The sequence below is a fragment of the Populus alba genome, chromosome 19, assembly GCF_005239225.2.
Source record: "Populus alba chromosome 19, ASM523922v2, whole genome shotgun sequence".
NCBI classification, from domain to species: domain Eukaryota; kingdom Viridiplantae; phylum Streptophyta; class Magnoliopsida; order Malpighiales; family Salicaceae; genus Populus; species Populus alba.
The window spans coordinates 9652538-9665214 of record NC_133302.1 but is presented as its reverse complement, the minus strand read 5'-3'; the positions used below and the strand labels follow the sequence as shown (position 1 = coordinate 9665214).

Below are 12677 nucleotides of genomic sequence, written 5' to 3'. Positions count from 1 at the left end.
GTACTTCAGCAACAGAGATTTGTTGTATAACTCCAGCATTTCTTACATGCAGTAGAGACACATACAAAATCAAAGAAATGTGCATAGTTTTATCCAGCTCTGTGTTAGATTTCCCTTTCATCTTCATCATTAGCAAATTCTCCGTATTGACTTTCTTGTAGCATTTCTTAGTTCTTACAAGAAAGTATATTCTCATAACCAATAGTTGCCTCTAAGATGTGATGGCAGTCTCTGGTGGTAATGCCATAATGCTGTGATTTTGTTTTAATTTTTATCTAAGCCAGAATTTGTAGATATGCAATTAAATATTCTCAATAGAGCTTCTAGCTAAATCATGTTGCCTACGCCTACCAAGATCACCGAGTGGAAGATGAGCTCGGTGTATAAATTAATAGCAGGTGGCTTTATAGATAGCATATGTTTCATTTCAAAAAAAGAGAACGATACATTTTTTGAGATAGTGCAAACAATCAACAACAAAAGAAACAATACATAATGGACAGACAATTCACAGATCACTGACATGGAAATAATGATGATAGTACACCTCTAGACAAACGCACACGAATGATAAGAGATAGACATACAACTGCTATTTCCTCACAAAATATTATCTCAGTAATCTTCGTCCTCACCCTCATCATCACCACCTTCTGCTCCGACTTCCTCGTAGTCTTTCTCAAGAGCAGCAAGATCTTCACGAGCTTCTGAGAATTCACCTTCCTCCATGCCTTCGCCCACATACCAGTGGACAAATGCTCGCTTAGAGTACATGAGATCAAACTTGTGGTCAATTCTGGAGAAGACCTCAGCTACTGCTGTGTTGTTGCTTATCATGCAAACTGCACGCTGCACTTTAGCAAGATCACCTCCAGGAACCACTGTTGGTGGTTGGTAGTTGATACCGCACTTGAAACCAGTTGGGCACCTGAAGTATCCATATATCGAACAATCAGATTCCAAGAAAGAAAAACAAATGATAAACAAAGCAAATGTTGAACCTCGTTCAAAATCCTCTACACATTTCCAGACTAATTTCAATGGCCATTCATTTCAGCAACGGGGAACTCCGATCCTTTTGTCCAGTATCAAAGTTCCAGATTTCCCAAATGTCCCATAGAATAACAGCAACCCACCAATGCTTGAAATTAAGGTTTGTGTCATCTTGATCTGTTGTATATTTATTATGGTAATGGTCTTAACTTGTCAAGTTAAAAGCAGAGGAGTTCTGTTGTGTGTTCCAGCGACCATTTTATTGGAACTGTTAATACAAACAGCAAAATAGGAATATGATAGAACCATGTTTGATGTCTACAAACAAAAATCAATATGCTGTCTTCTTGAATGTTAACAGTTCAATAATAGTTTTGCTTTGCTTTAAGAGCAAAAACTTCAAAACGAGATAATGCAAGAGTGGCATTTAGGATCTTAAAAATCTGAAATGAGCATTTCATCAGTTTCTTGAATTATGTCCAAATCTTTTGAATGCCCATTTAAGACTGTGTTTGTGTCTGAAACGATAAATTTTTAGAGAAACAATTCAACTTCCATTACACATGATGAAAACAATATACTAGAGCAAGATTGATCAGAATTACTTCTCATAATTCAAACAAATGGAAATCAACTCACCAGTCAACAAATTGAACTGTCCTCTTTGTCTTAATGGTGGAAACGGCAGAATTAACATCCTTTGGTACAACATCTCCACGATACATGAGACAGCAAGCCATGTATTTTCCATGCCTTGGATCACATTTGGCCATCATACTTGAGGGTTCAAACACAGCACTTGTGATCTCAGGAACTGAAATCTGCTCATGGTAAGCCTTGGCAGCTGAGATTACTGGAGCATAAGATGAAAGCATGAAATGGATGCGAGGATATGGAACGAGATTAGTTTGAAACTCTGTGATGTCCACATTGATGGCCCCATCAAACCTCAAGGAAGTCGTCAAAGATGAGATAATTTGGGAAATCAAACGGTTCAAATTGGTGTATGTTGGTCTTTCAATGTCTAAAGATCTCCTGCAGATGTCATAAATAGCTTCATTGTCCAAAAGCACAGCAACATCTGTGTGTTCAAGGAGAGAGTGAGTGGAGAGAACACTGTTGTAAGGTTCCACGACAGCAGTAGAAACCTGCATTATTATGAAAAATCTTCCATAAGAGTTTTTTAACAACAGGTCAAACATAGAAAGAATTTACCACAATACCATAATAGAAATAACCATATTTTTTCTGTTACAGGCTTCAACCCACAGGGAAAAGATTTTAACGTAAACATTGACACCCAAAAAGATGTATTTCCTGTAATTGTTTGGAAGTTTAGATTTAGCACAAAAAGATGCTATAATTTCTCGATAATTCTTTGAAGTGCATACCTGAGGAGAAGGATAGATGGTGAAGCCAAGTTTTGACTTCTTTCCATAATCCACAGACAATCGTTCCAAAAGCAGGGAGCCCAAACCAGAACCAGTGCCACCTCCAACAGCACTAAATACCAAAAACCCTTGCAAACCAGTGCAATTGTCTGCCAATTTCCTCACGCGGTCCAGGCATAGATCAACAATTTCCCTTCCCACTGCAGTATTAGAACACCAATGCAGCAAAATATTCAACGTCGACAATAAGAGCAAAATCAACATTTTAACTGAGCATTGCAAATGCTTCTTTTACCTGTATAATGTCCCCTGGCAAAGTTATTAGCAGCGTCTTCCTTGCCAGAAATAAGTTGTTCAGGGTGAAAAAGCTGTCTGTAAGTCCCACTTCTGACTTCATCAATGACAGAAGGTTCGAGATCAAGAAATATAGCTCTTGGCACATGCTTTCCTGAACCAGTTTCGCTGAAGAAGGTATTGAAAGAATCATGTTCCGCTCCGATTGAGGTGTCACTGCAACAGGATGTAGAACAGCAAAATCAGGTTCAAAAGTAGAGGAGTGAAAACAGTAGAATAGAGCATCCTCAAGAAATAGTAAATCAAAATCAACAATTTCCAGCAAGGAAAAGCAAGATCCAGTCGTTCTCGTTCAAGATCATGAGGGGTATCATCCACAAACAGAATTCCATTTAAGGCACAAACAAAAAAAAAACTAAATCTGACAATAAAACTTTGCACAAACAGAATGGCATAATCCTCCAACCTAGAGATTAACCATCCACAAATGGTTGAAATGAGGCCTTTCAAAATGGAATTCAAATACATAATTAACAGCCTAAACATTGTTTACCCCCACAAAAACATCAAATATCTTATCAATTCTTTTTGTCTAATTCAACCATGGAAAGATAAGATGAAAACAAAAATATCTCTAATTTTGAATGCAAAATCACCAAAACATGACAAGAGAAAAATCCCAACACAGAAACCATTCGGATCCATCAAAGTCAACAAAATCAATGATGATTGCCTTGATATAAAATCATAACACAAATCACTATATACATAGAAACTGATCACAAACAAACATTCAAAGACACGAGGATCCCATTGATCAATTAAAACAATTACTGATCCACAAACATTAAATATTTCACCAAAAGAAAAATGCATGAAATTACCTAGGCATCGTTCCATCAGGCTGTATTCCATGTTCAAGACAATAAAGCTCCCAACAAGAATTCCCAACCTGAATCCCTGCTTGTCCAATATGAATGCTTATTATCTCCCTCATAATTGATTTCTTCCTCTCTTTAACAAATATATTTATCTCTCCAAGAAGCTCAGAGAGTTTCTATGCAACAATGGAGATGTAAATTAGAGAGGAAGAAGAGATTTCTCCTCTTATGAATCTTATAAAGGTAAAGTTAGTTAATTTATCAATTTATTGTTAACTGCCACTTATGTGGCGCCAAATGGGGTCCGCCGCTTGGCGCCAGCTCTATGGTGCTGGTTTCTTGGGCTAGCTCGGCTGTTGTCGGTTACCATGGCCCACGTCCTTGTCAGAAATTAGTTTTTATAAAGTTAATTTTTAGTTAAACTCTTAAGAGGAAACTGATGGCCTCTGTTTTAAGATTCTGGTTGTCTGGACGGATGAGTTGGCTTGCTTTTTTTAGATCTAAATTGAGCAGTAGAGAGAAATTTGAGGTGGTTTTGCTTCTTTTTTTATTCATTTGACTACGTTCAAACAATCCATTTTCAATCTTTCATTTTTTGTGCTCGATGAGGACGATAACACAGAACGTACGAAGAAAATTTACAAAATATCTTTCCTTTTACACACAAATAAATGGAAGGGTCAGGGGAGAAACAAGACTTTTGGGGCCAGATAAAATATATTTATATTCTCCTGGCTCTGTGTCCTCTGTCAACATTGCTGCTTCGAAACCAGTCCTTCGCCATGATGCAGGAGAGACTCTGCAATACGGTAAGAGATAAGAACCAACAAGTTTTCTGCATGTGATCATCACGACAACCACCCATTGAACTGCGTCTTAATTATGGAGCAATGTCTGTTCATGAATCACGGGAGTTGGTGGTGCGTGTTCTTATGAGAAGACCCTCTAGCTACCCAGCTCAGAGAGTGTAGCTTTTGGATTTAACCCCTGATCTTCGACGGCATGTGGCCCAAAGTTCAATGGGTCTTCAAAAGAAAGCAAGACTTTCATTTCTAACTTTAGGCACCAAATTGATTGGGGAACAGTAAGATCACTTTATCTTTAAATATGTTTGGTATTATAATAAATGGTTATGGTTTGAAAAAAATTATTTTATAAAAATATATTTTTAGTTAAAGTTGATTTGGAAAAATATATATTTGATTAAAACTGTTGTTAAAATTGAAGTTAAACAAAAATAATTTAATGTGTTTTGTTAAGACTACTTTTAAAATTAAAGTTATAAAATAATTTAAAATATATATATATATATATATTTTGATGGTTTTTAATTTAAATATTGTAGATTTAAATATTACTATTATATTATGAAATAAATAATATTATATATATAAAAAAATTTAACGCTAGTTTTTCAAATTAAAAAATAATTAAAAATAAAAAATATTTTTTTATTTTATTAGGTCTGACCCGTTCAATGCATTTTTAGTTTTGAACCGGACCGGTCTTGTTAGAACAATGGAGCATGCTCCATTATTCAGGAAAGAAAACCATAAACAACACTATTTATGAGTTTTCCAATACAAGAAGCAACTTTTTGATGCTTCTTAAAAACCTATGGCTATGCCACAATTAATGATAAGCCCATTACTATAAATATGATATTGGAGCATAACCAAACGATTGAGTTTTATGGTTGCTTCAAATATAGAAGCAACCACACAACCAAACAGACTATTTATTTTATTAAATCTTGAAGTTTATGACACATCATCCTAGCGCTTGTAACAAATCATAAAAAAAAAAATTATTTATAAAATTATTATTATATTTTAATTAATAATTAAAATATTATTAAATATTACAACTTTATTATCAAATTAAACAAAAAAAAAAAATCTTAGCCACCAACATCACCATAAATATCCCCATTGGGAAAACAATCATTTCAATATTGCACATGATATCATTTCAATATTACATGTATTATTATCACTACTACTATTATTATTATTATTATCATACAACCACAATTTCATCTAAATTAAAATCCTTAGGCCTCCTCTTTGAATTTAACTACTCAATGTCATGAAATTAAAACAAGGTTGTCATCTTCTTCTTTCTTCATTCAATTAGGCCACATACATGTTTTCAAAATATTAACCAAAATTCACCTTTATTATTATCAATTCACCTTTCACCTTTCACAACTCTAATAACAAAATAATTTTATACAACAACATAAGTTCTCCAATCCCCTAAATTTATTTCACATGGTCAGCATCAACAAATTCAAAATTCATGGTTTTTAATTCAATTTGTTATCGTTATTACAATTCTTATACAAACAAACAATAATTAATCATAATAAATATTTTCCCAAAATTTTATATAAACTCTAGAATTGAAGTTTTCATCCTCCAAACACAAAAACAAATAAAATTAACCATAAAAATTACCTTACCTTCCATGAATGAACTCAATTTTAGAAGTTCTAACACAATTTGCCCCCAATTTATCTTCCACCGTCAAACAACTTTCTTTCTCTCTCAACATCTAAACTTATTTTTTTTCTTTCTAAATCTCGACCTTGTACTTATTTTTCTCTACTAAAATCACTCATATCACTCCCTAGACTCATACTTTGAAAGAAATCCCCAATATTTTGAAAATGAGAGAAATGGAGCTCCTCATTTCCTTTAATGGCTGGCGGGGGTTACAATAACTAGGAGAGGGATTTTTAACTTGTATATGACAATGTCATTAAGGAGTCCATAAGTTTTTTTTTTTTTTTATTTTTATTTAACTATCATCATTTTTGCAAGGCATTCCTGAACTATTAGTGACCTTGAAGTCTTAACTCAAGATAGAATAATATATCAAGAGTCTTCTTGTATAATTTTATTCCGATCCAGTAATCAAATTAAAAGTTATATTTGATATCGTAAAAATAGATAATAAATAATTTTATCCCAAAACTAAATTCAAATACTATTTTATTTGCTTAAACCATCAAGATTTTCAACTAATTCATCAGGAACTTTCATCATTATTCATAATATTAAAAAAAAAACCCTTTGATTTTCTCTTTTTTTTCAATTAAAAACTATGCAATTATACGTAGGGCTTATACCAACAGCTAGTATTACAAGCTTTTTTTTTTTTTTGGAATTCCCTTTTATTTTTCAAAATATTTTCAACCCAATTACAAAAATTCTCCCTTTAACATAATTACTTTATCCTATTAGAAAATTTATGCGATTTATCACCAATTAACATTTTATACATCGATTTTATTGTTTTATTTCATCTTAAATTTAAGTTAAATTAGTAAAAGTTTTTATCCCAATTTATAACAATTTTCCTTCTTAATTATCATTTCTTAATTACACATCTTTTTATTTAACCTTGATTCATTAATTTTGGGTTGGGGATTTTCACAATGACTCAGTCTTTGATTTTCTTTTTTTAAAATTCATTTTTTACATTGAGAAAAATTTTGCCCTGCCCGCAACAGAGTGGGAACCACAAATCTAGTATACATATATTACATAAGCCATGTTTTTTCCTTGCAGATAGTCTTAAAAATCATCTACAACTATTTTTAATTAAAGAGTTATAAAATCCAAGAAAAATGAATGAATAAATTTTCTATAATTTTTTTAAAACTAATAATATTAATTAACTAAAAAGTTGAACGTCAGTTTTACTTTTATTCATATGATCATAAAACAAGTTAATATAGCTTTTTAATCATTTGGTTACAAGTTTTGTGTCGTAACTCAGTGATTAACACATGGAAGTAATGTGAAGTTGTGGGTTCAATACTTGGACGCCTCATATTGTTTTTTCTCCATAGAGTCAGATTTATTTTAAAAAAAAAATTAATATATTTTAGTTTTTTTTTTTGTTGCCAACTCCATTATTTACTGTGGGGTTTTTATTTAATTTTATAATTTAATATTAAGTTAATGGTGAATTAATTTTAGTATTTTCTCTAATATAATAAAATAAAAAATTAATTCAATTCAATAGAGTTCATAACCATGTGTCATAAAGTTAACATATTTATAAAATATCAATAAAAAAATGAGAAAAGTGATTTTTCAAGTTCTATTATATGAGTTTAATAACCATTTCAAAAAAAACTTTAACCATTTAAATGTGTTTTCTTAGGTTAAAAGAAATTTTAGTACAACCTAAACTAGTAATAACTCGATACTTGTCCCCCACGTTCATCGAGTTAGATTTTTTTTTCTTCAAATAAAACAATTATATGCATAGCTAGGCTTTTTAACATGTTTTTGTAGTTAAAAAAACATTTTAAGTGAAAATAAAAATTTTATATATAAAAGTAATAAAATAAATCGAGAATTATGTGTCTTAATAAATAATAAATAAATAAATAATAACTAAGAATAAAAATAAAAAAATTAAGAGACAGATGTACATCAAGATATTTAATCTTGCAAATTAGGTCATTTACCCAGTTGTTTTTGCTAAATTTTTTTTATTAAATAGAAATAGAGACACAAATTAAATTGATTGAATAAAATAAAAGAGGAAAAAACACCATGCAAGGTTGCACATATTAGAAATATTATCTAAAAATAATTTTTTTTTATTTTCAAAAATAAATTTCATCTATATAAAAGATAAAAAAATAAAATTATAGATGAATAAGATAAACTCTTTAAATTTTAAATGTATAACAAAACAAATAATTATCATTTAAAAGAAACTCTCTAAAAAAAATAAAAGAAAGAAGAGGTATATATATATATATATATATATATATATATATATATAAAAATTAGAGAATAGAACCATATAAAAAAAGCAATAATTTTAAAAAATAATTAGAAAAAAATAATTTTTTTTTAAAAAAGCTAAAATTAGGCGTTATTGGACTTGACAAGCTAAGCCAAGCCAACCCACTCAACCCATTTTGCCAAGGCTGACGTGTTTGAACTGTTATAGTTTTTTGGTTGCATCCGCTCTAAACTTTTTTAGGAAATAAAAATCAAATAATAGCTACTATGGTGGCCATAAAATTAGGGTTGATGTTTTTTTTCACCCAAAACTTGTTTTTTCAATTTTTTTTTTGTCCTAAAACACCTTAAGAACTATGATAAATTCTAATTCATAGCCTAAAAACAAATCTCCCCATAAACAAAAATCAACTAAAAATCAAAAATCAAATTAAGCTCAAATCTATTTTTTCATGAGCTTTAAAGGTAAAAAAAAAAAAAAAAAACACCTAATATAAATTCATGTTATGAAATAGAGCCATTTGACTTAAATATCAACCGTTTTGGGTGCTTAAATCGTTGTCAATGATATTTGTTTTTTTTTATTTTCAAAATCTGATGACCTTTCTCTTCTTTCTCAACTAGAAACCAAAAAATTACAAAAATAAATTTTTATGCTAAAATTAAATTTGAAAAGAATGAGACACCGAAATTATATAATTTACTTTATTTTTAAAGATAAAGAATTAAAATATATATTTTCCAAAACTTCTGCCACATCATCCATATTTATTATCTTTTTTTATTTCGGTCTCTATATTTCAATTTCACCATTGTTAAGAAAACAGAAGAAATTGGTTTTAAATTAAAATCAAATTATTTAAAATAAAACTTAAAAAATGAAAATGAATTGTAAAAAAAATAAATAGTGCCTTCCACATTGTCAAGAGTATGAATAGTATCGGCTGTATATTATTCACCCCACGCATTTAGTTTTTAAGTTAATAATAATAATAATAGGTGCCTTGGATGATATTTTGATTTTAAAAACCTGAGAGAGAGCAGGAGCAAGAGTAAGCGCAAAGATAAAATGGCAACAGGGTCTGTGAAAGCGGTGGCTCTCATCACCGGAGACTCCAATGTTAGAGGCTCTCTTCATTTCATTCAAGAACCAAACGGTCTCTCTCTTTTTCTATCTTGCTAAGAAAAGAAAGCTTGGTTCTTTTCTTGATTGTATCTGCGTGAAACATGTATGTATGTATACAGGGGCCACACATGTGACAGGGAGGATAGCTGGCTTATCACCAGGCCTTCATGGGTTTCATATTCATGCTCCTGGTGATACCACCAATGGCTGCAATTCCACTGGTATACTCTCTCTTTATACATGTGTCAGTTGTCGCTTCAGAGGGTAAAATGTACAGTTTCTTGCAATTCTTTTTTACGGGGTTGGCTGCGGTATTCATATGCATGACTATTTGTTATTATCTTGTTGAATTTGAACTGGGATTTTAAAATTAGAGCAGTAGGTGCTGATTTTAGGCTCGTGATGCTTATCTTCTGTCGACTGCAAGATTATGTTCTTGTTGTTAGTGTTGGAACTTCTTTTCAAATTTGATTTTGAAATTTAAGTCTGGGCAACTTTGTTGTGATTTTTAGGCTCACGATGTTCTTATCCTTTGTGTATGTGGCTTTTGCTTTGGATTGCAGCAGTTTTCATTCATGATTATAAATTTACTAATGATCTTACTTAATGTTAGGACCTCATTTCAATCCATTAAAGAAGGACCATGGAGCTCCATGTGATAACGTACGTCATGCTGGAGATTTGGGGAACATCATTGCAGGCCCAAATGGTATGCGCTGTTTCTTTTTTCCTATATGAATTTGGTAAGTTGGAGAACCAGGGACTGGTTTAGCTTAATTTTTTTCATGTCGCAGGTGTTGCAGAAGTTTCGATCAAAGACTTTCAGGTATATACGGATACCTATATTGATTGGACGAATGATAGTCTCTTTTGATTTGGAATGGTTTTGTGCTCTTAATTACTCTGTTCCTCTTGATTAACTTGAAATTTTGCTGATAATTCAATGCTAGTTTTGGTTTTGGCTCATGTTACATGATCTTGTGATCTTGACAATTTTAGAATTGTCAAATGCCATGAGAATCTCAGTCTAATGGTTTTGTGCAGGGTTGCACAGCTGCCCTTGATTTCTTCAGATCTTTGGTTCATAAAAGTTTTTTACTCAGTGAATCTAGCTTCAATTATTGAACTTCTCTCTCTTGGTTTCAACTTCTAGATACCACTGAGTGGGATGCATTCCATATTGGGGAGGGCTGTTGTTGTGCATGCTGATCCTGATGATCTTGGAAAAGGTAAAGGCTTCTAGATTTGGCTGCAAAATATTTGCATGTTACCTCAGATACTATCACTAGCTTCGCAGAAAACCAGATATGTGTTGGAAAAACAGTGGCTATTTTATTTCTTATGAAGTAGGTATGAAATTTTTATTTTTGTTATGCTCATAAAGATTATTTATGGGGTGGCCTGATTGTTTATAAGCATCACCCTCATACTTGTAATCATTTTGCCAAAATTTTTATGTTACGTGAGCTCCTGCATTCTAGCAATCATTCTGTAAGTTTCAGGCTGCTCCTTGTAAAATTCTTATGTGCTTACCTTTAGTCCGCAATTTGAATGCCCATAAGTTATTAAGCTGATATGGACTCGCTCATATCCCCTGATTCAAACTTGCTTTCACTTTTATATTTTATCTCGTGCATCAACTCTGCCTGAGTTTATTGGATTAGGAAGCCTATTGATTTCCTGATGCTGCTCGTTGCTGTCTTAAACTTTTTGAATTCACATGCATGTGTTTTGTAGGATGAGCAAGGGTGTGCACCGAATGAATATTCTATGAAGTTCGGTTTAACATGTACATAATTATCAACAGTCAGTGCCCTCAACTGTCTTTCCACATATGAAACATATGCATCATGGTCCAAGTGCTATTTGCATTAAGCTAAATTTATCTCAAATTCTTATACAAGAATGATCGTCTTGACCTGACCTTTCCGACTGAAGCTAGTTTGAAATTGAGGCTTGGTTGTTGTTGTTGTTCGGCCTGATCTTTCCCCATCAGAACTCTTGCATGGGGCAGAATGAGACTAATATCTGTGATTGTGTGGGGAGAAGTTGTTTTATAAGGAATTTAGAATGTAGAAAAAAAGGTAAAGAAGTGTGATATGTAAAAGATCCGTCCACTACTGTTCCCACTTAACTAGGACTCGGGGAGAAATTTTTGTACATACTCTAGAGTCTAGATTTTCTGCAAGAAAATTTTGAAATTCACAGTCAAACAAGTCTGGATGATTGTTCCCAAAACAGACATTTCATCTAGTCAAATGGTGGAAGAAGATTTTATTCACATGTTCTACATGTGATAAGAGGATGGAGAAGCTTATAGTTACTGGGACATCTCTGAGCACCTAGAGATTCGTGGTATATGATTTTTTGGTGTTTAACATCAACTAAATTGGCTTTTCTTAGTAGAAGAGCTACTAAATTTTTGGAGGTTACAACACAGGAAATCTGTTACCTCTTTGTTGGATGGGACTATTTGGAGAGTATTGAACAACAAAACTCTTGAAGAGGTTGGGATGCAATGCTGTAAACTGGAATCACATTTCTGATCAGTGTTTGTTCACTGAAAGTCTATATCTCCAACATTTCTTTTGATCATTTACTTATTTGGGAATCAAACAATTTTCATATAGATGCCTGTTTTATTATCTGTCTGGGAATAGAAAAAAATCATGTAGATGCCTGTTTCATTATCTGCATTGAAGCATTTTTTTTTTTCAAATTCCAAAATAATGGGCAGGTGGACATGATCTTAGCAAGACAACTGGGAATGCAGGTGCAAGGGTTGGATGTGGTAATATTCCCTACTCTTATGAATTTTTTTATGCTTTCGAGCAAGAACTTATAGTCATGAGATGGAATGGAGTGAGTGTCACATACTATTTATTTTTCAATTAAAATCCTTTTTCTTATATACAGAAGCCTGACATTTTTTACATTATTTTGGCAGGCATCATTGGGCTCAAATCATCTGTTTAGGTTTGATACTTGGTTGATGGATTTCTTCATGCAAGATGTTCTTTCGGTAAAGACAGAAACAACTAAAAGAAGGATGTCATTGTAAGTTTTGCAGGGTGATCCAATATACTTGTTTGAAACTGTAATCTCCCTAATAACAAAGTCTATGTAATATCTCCAAATATTCAATTTGTCAATATATCATAATGGCTTGGAAAGCTTTCCCTGGACACAATATGATCTCCGAGGAGCTTTTTTCTGTTTT

The 12677-nt window shown here is 32.1% G+C and overlaps 2 protein-coding genes across 3 annotated transcripts; one reads left to right on the top strand and one right to left on the bottom strand.

The window, feature by feature from the left end:
* Nucleotides 1-384: 384 nt before the first annotated feature.
* Nucleotides 385-3810, bottom strand: LOC118056751 (tubulin alpha-5 chain). 2 transcript variants are annotated; one of them, XM_073407036.1, is made up of 6 exons: nucleotides 3563-3810; nucleotides 2680-2894; nucleotides 2385-2584; nucleotides 1633-2141; nucleotides 808-928; nucleotides 385-731 (listed from the first exon to the last, which is right to left on the bottom strand). In XM_073407036.1, exons 1-6 carry the CDS (start codon nucleotides 3673-3675, stop codon nucleotides 516-518), a joined length of 1374 nt encoding a protein of 457 aa, XP_073263137.1. In that variant the 5' UTR covers nucleotides 3676-3810; the 3' UTR covers nucleotides 385-515. The 2 variants fall into 2 exon arrangements, with proteins under 2 accessions (XP_073263137.1, XP_034924981.1); XM_035069090.2 differs by having other exon boundaries at nucleotides 385-928; nucleotides 3563-3807.
* Nucleotides 3811-9324: 5514 nt separating this feature from the next.
* LOC118056750 (superoxide dismutase [Cu-Zn] 2) lies at nucleotides 9325-12677 on the top strand. Its single transcript, XM_035069089.2, has 7 exons — nucleotides 9325-9488; nucleotides 9577-9678; nucleotides 10071-10166; nucleotides 10252-10283; nucleotides 10611-10686; nucleotides 12195-12248; nucleotides 12405-12677. The coding sequence occupies exons 1-7, from the start codon at nucleotides 9401-9403 to the stop codon at nucleotides 12431-12433; spliced, it is 477 nt and encodes a 158-aa protein (XP_034924980.1). The 5' UTR covers nucleotides 9325-9400; the 3' UTR covers nucleotides 12434-12677.

Bases quoted from the DNA above. Each gene is read 5' to 3' on its own strand.
- LOC118056751 (XM_073407036.1), bottom strand. From the start codon at position 3,675: ATGAGGGAGATAATAAGCATTCATATTGGACAAGCAGGGATTCAGGTT. The intron at 2,585-2,679 runs GTAAAAGAAGCA...CTAATACTGCAG, and splicing joins TGCCAGGGGACATTATACAG to TGGGAAGGGAAATTGTTGAT. The intron at 732-807 runs GTCTTCTCCAGA...ATGTGGGCGAAG, and splicing joins ACAACACAGCAGTAGCTGAG to GCATGGAGGAAGGTGAATTC.
- LOC118056750 (XM_035069089.2), top strand. From the start codon at position 9,401: ATGGCAACAGGGTCTGTGAAAGCGGTGGCTCTCATCACCGGAGACTCC. The intron at 9,679-10,070 runs GTATACTCTCTC...ACTTAATGTTAG, and splicing joins CAATGGCTGCAATTCCACTG to GACCTCATTTCAATCCATTA. The intron at 10,284-10,610 runs GTATATACGGAT...TTCAACTTCTAG, and splicing joins TTTCGATCAAAGACTTTCAG to ATACCACTGAGTGGGATGCA.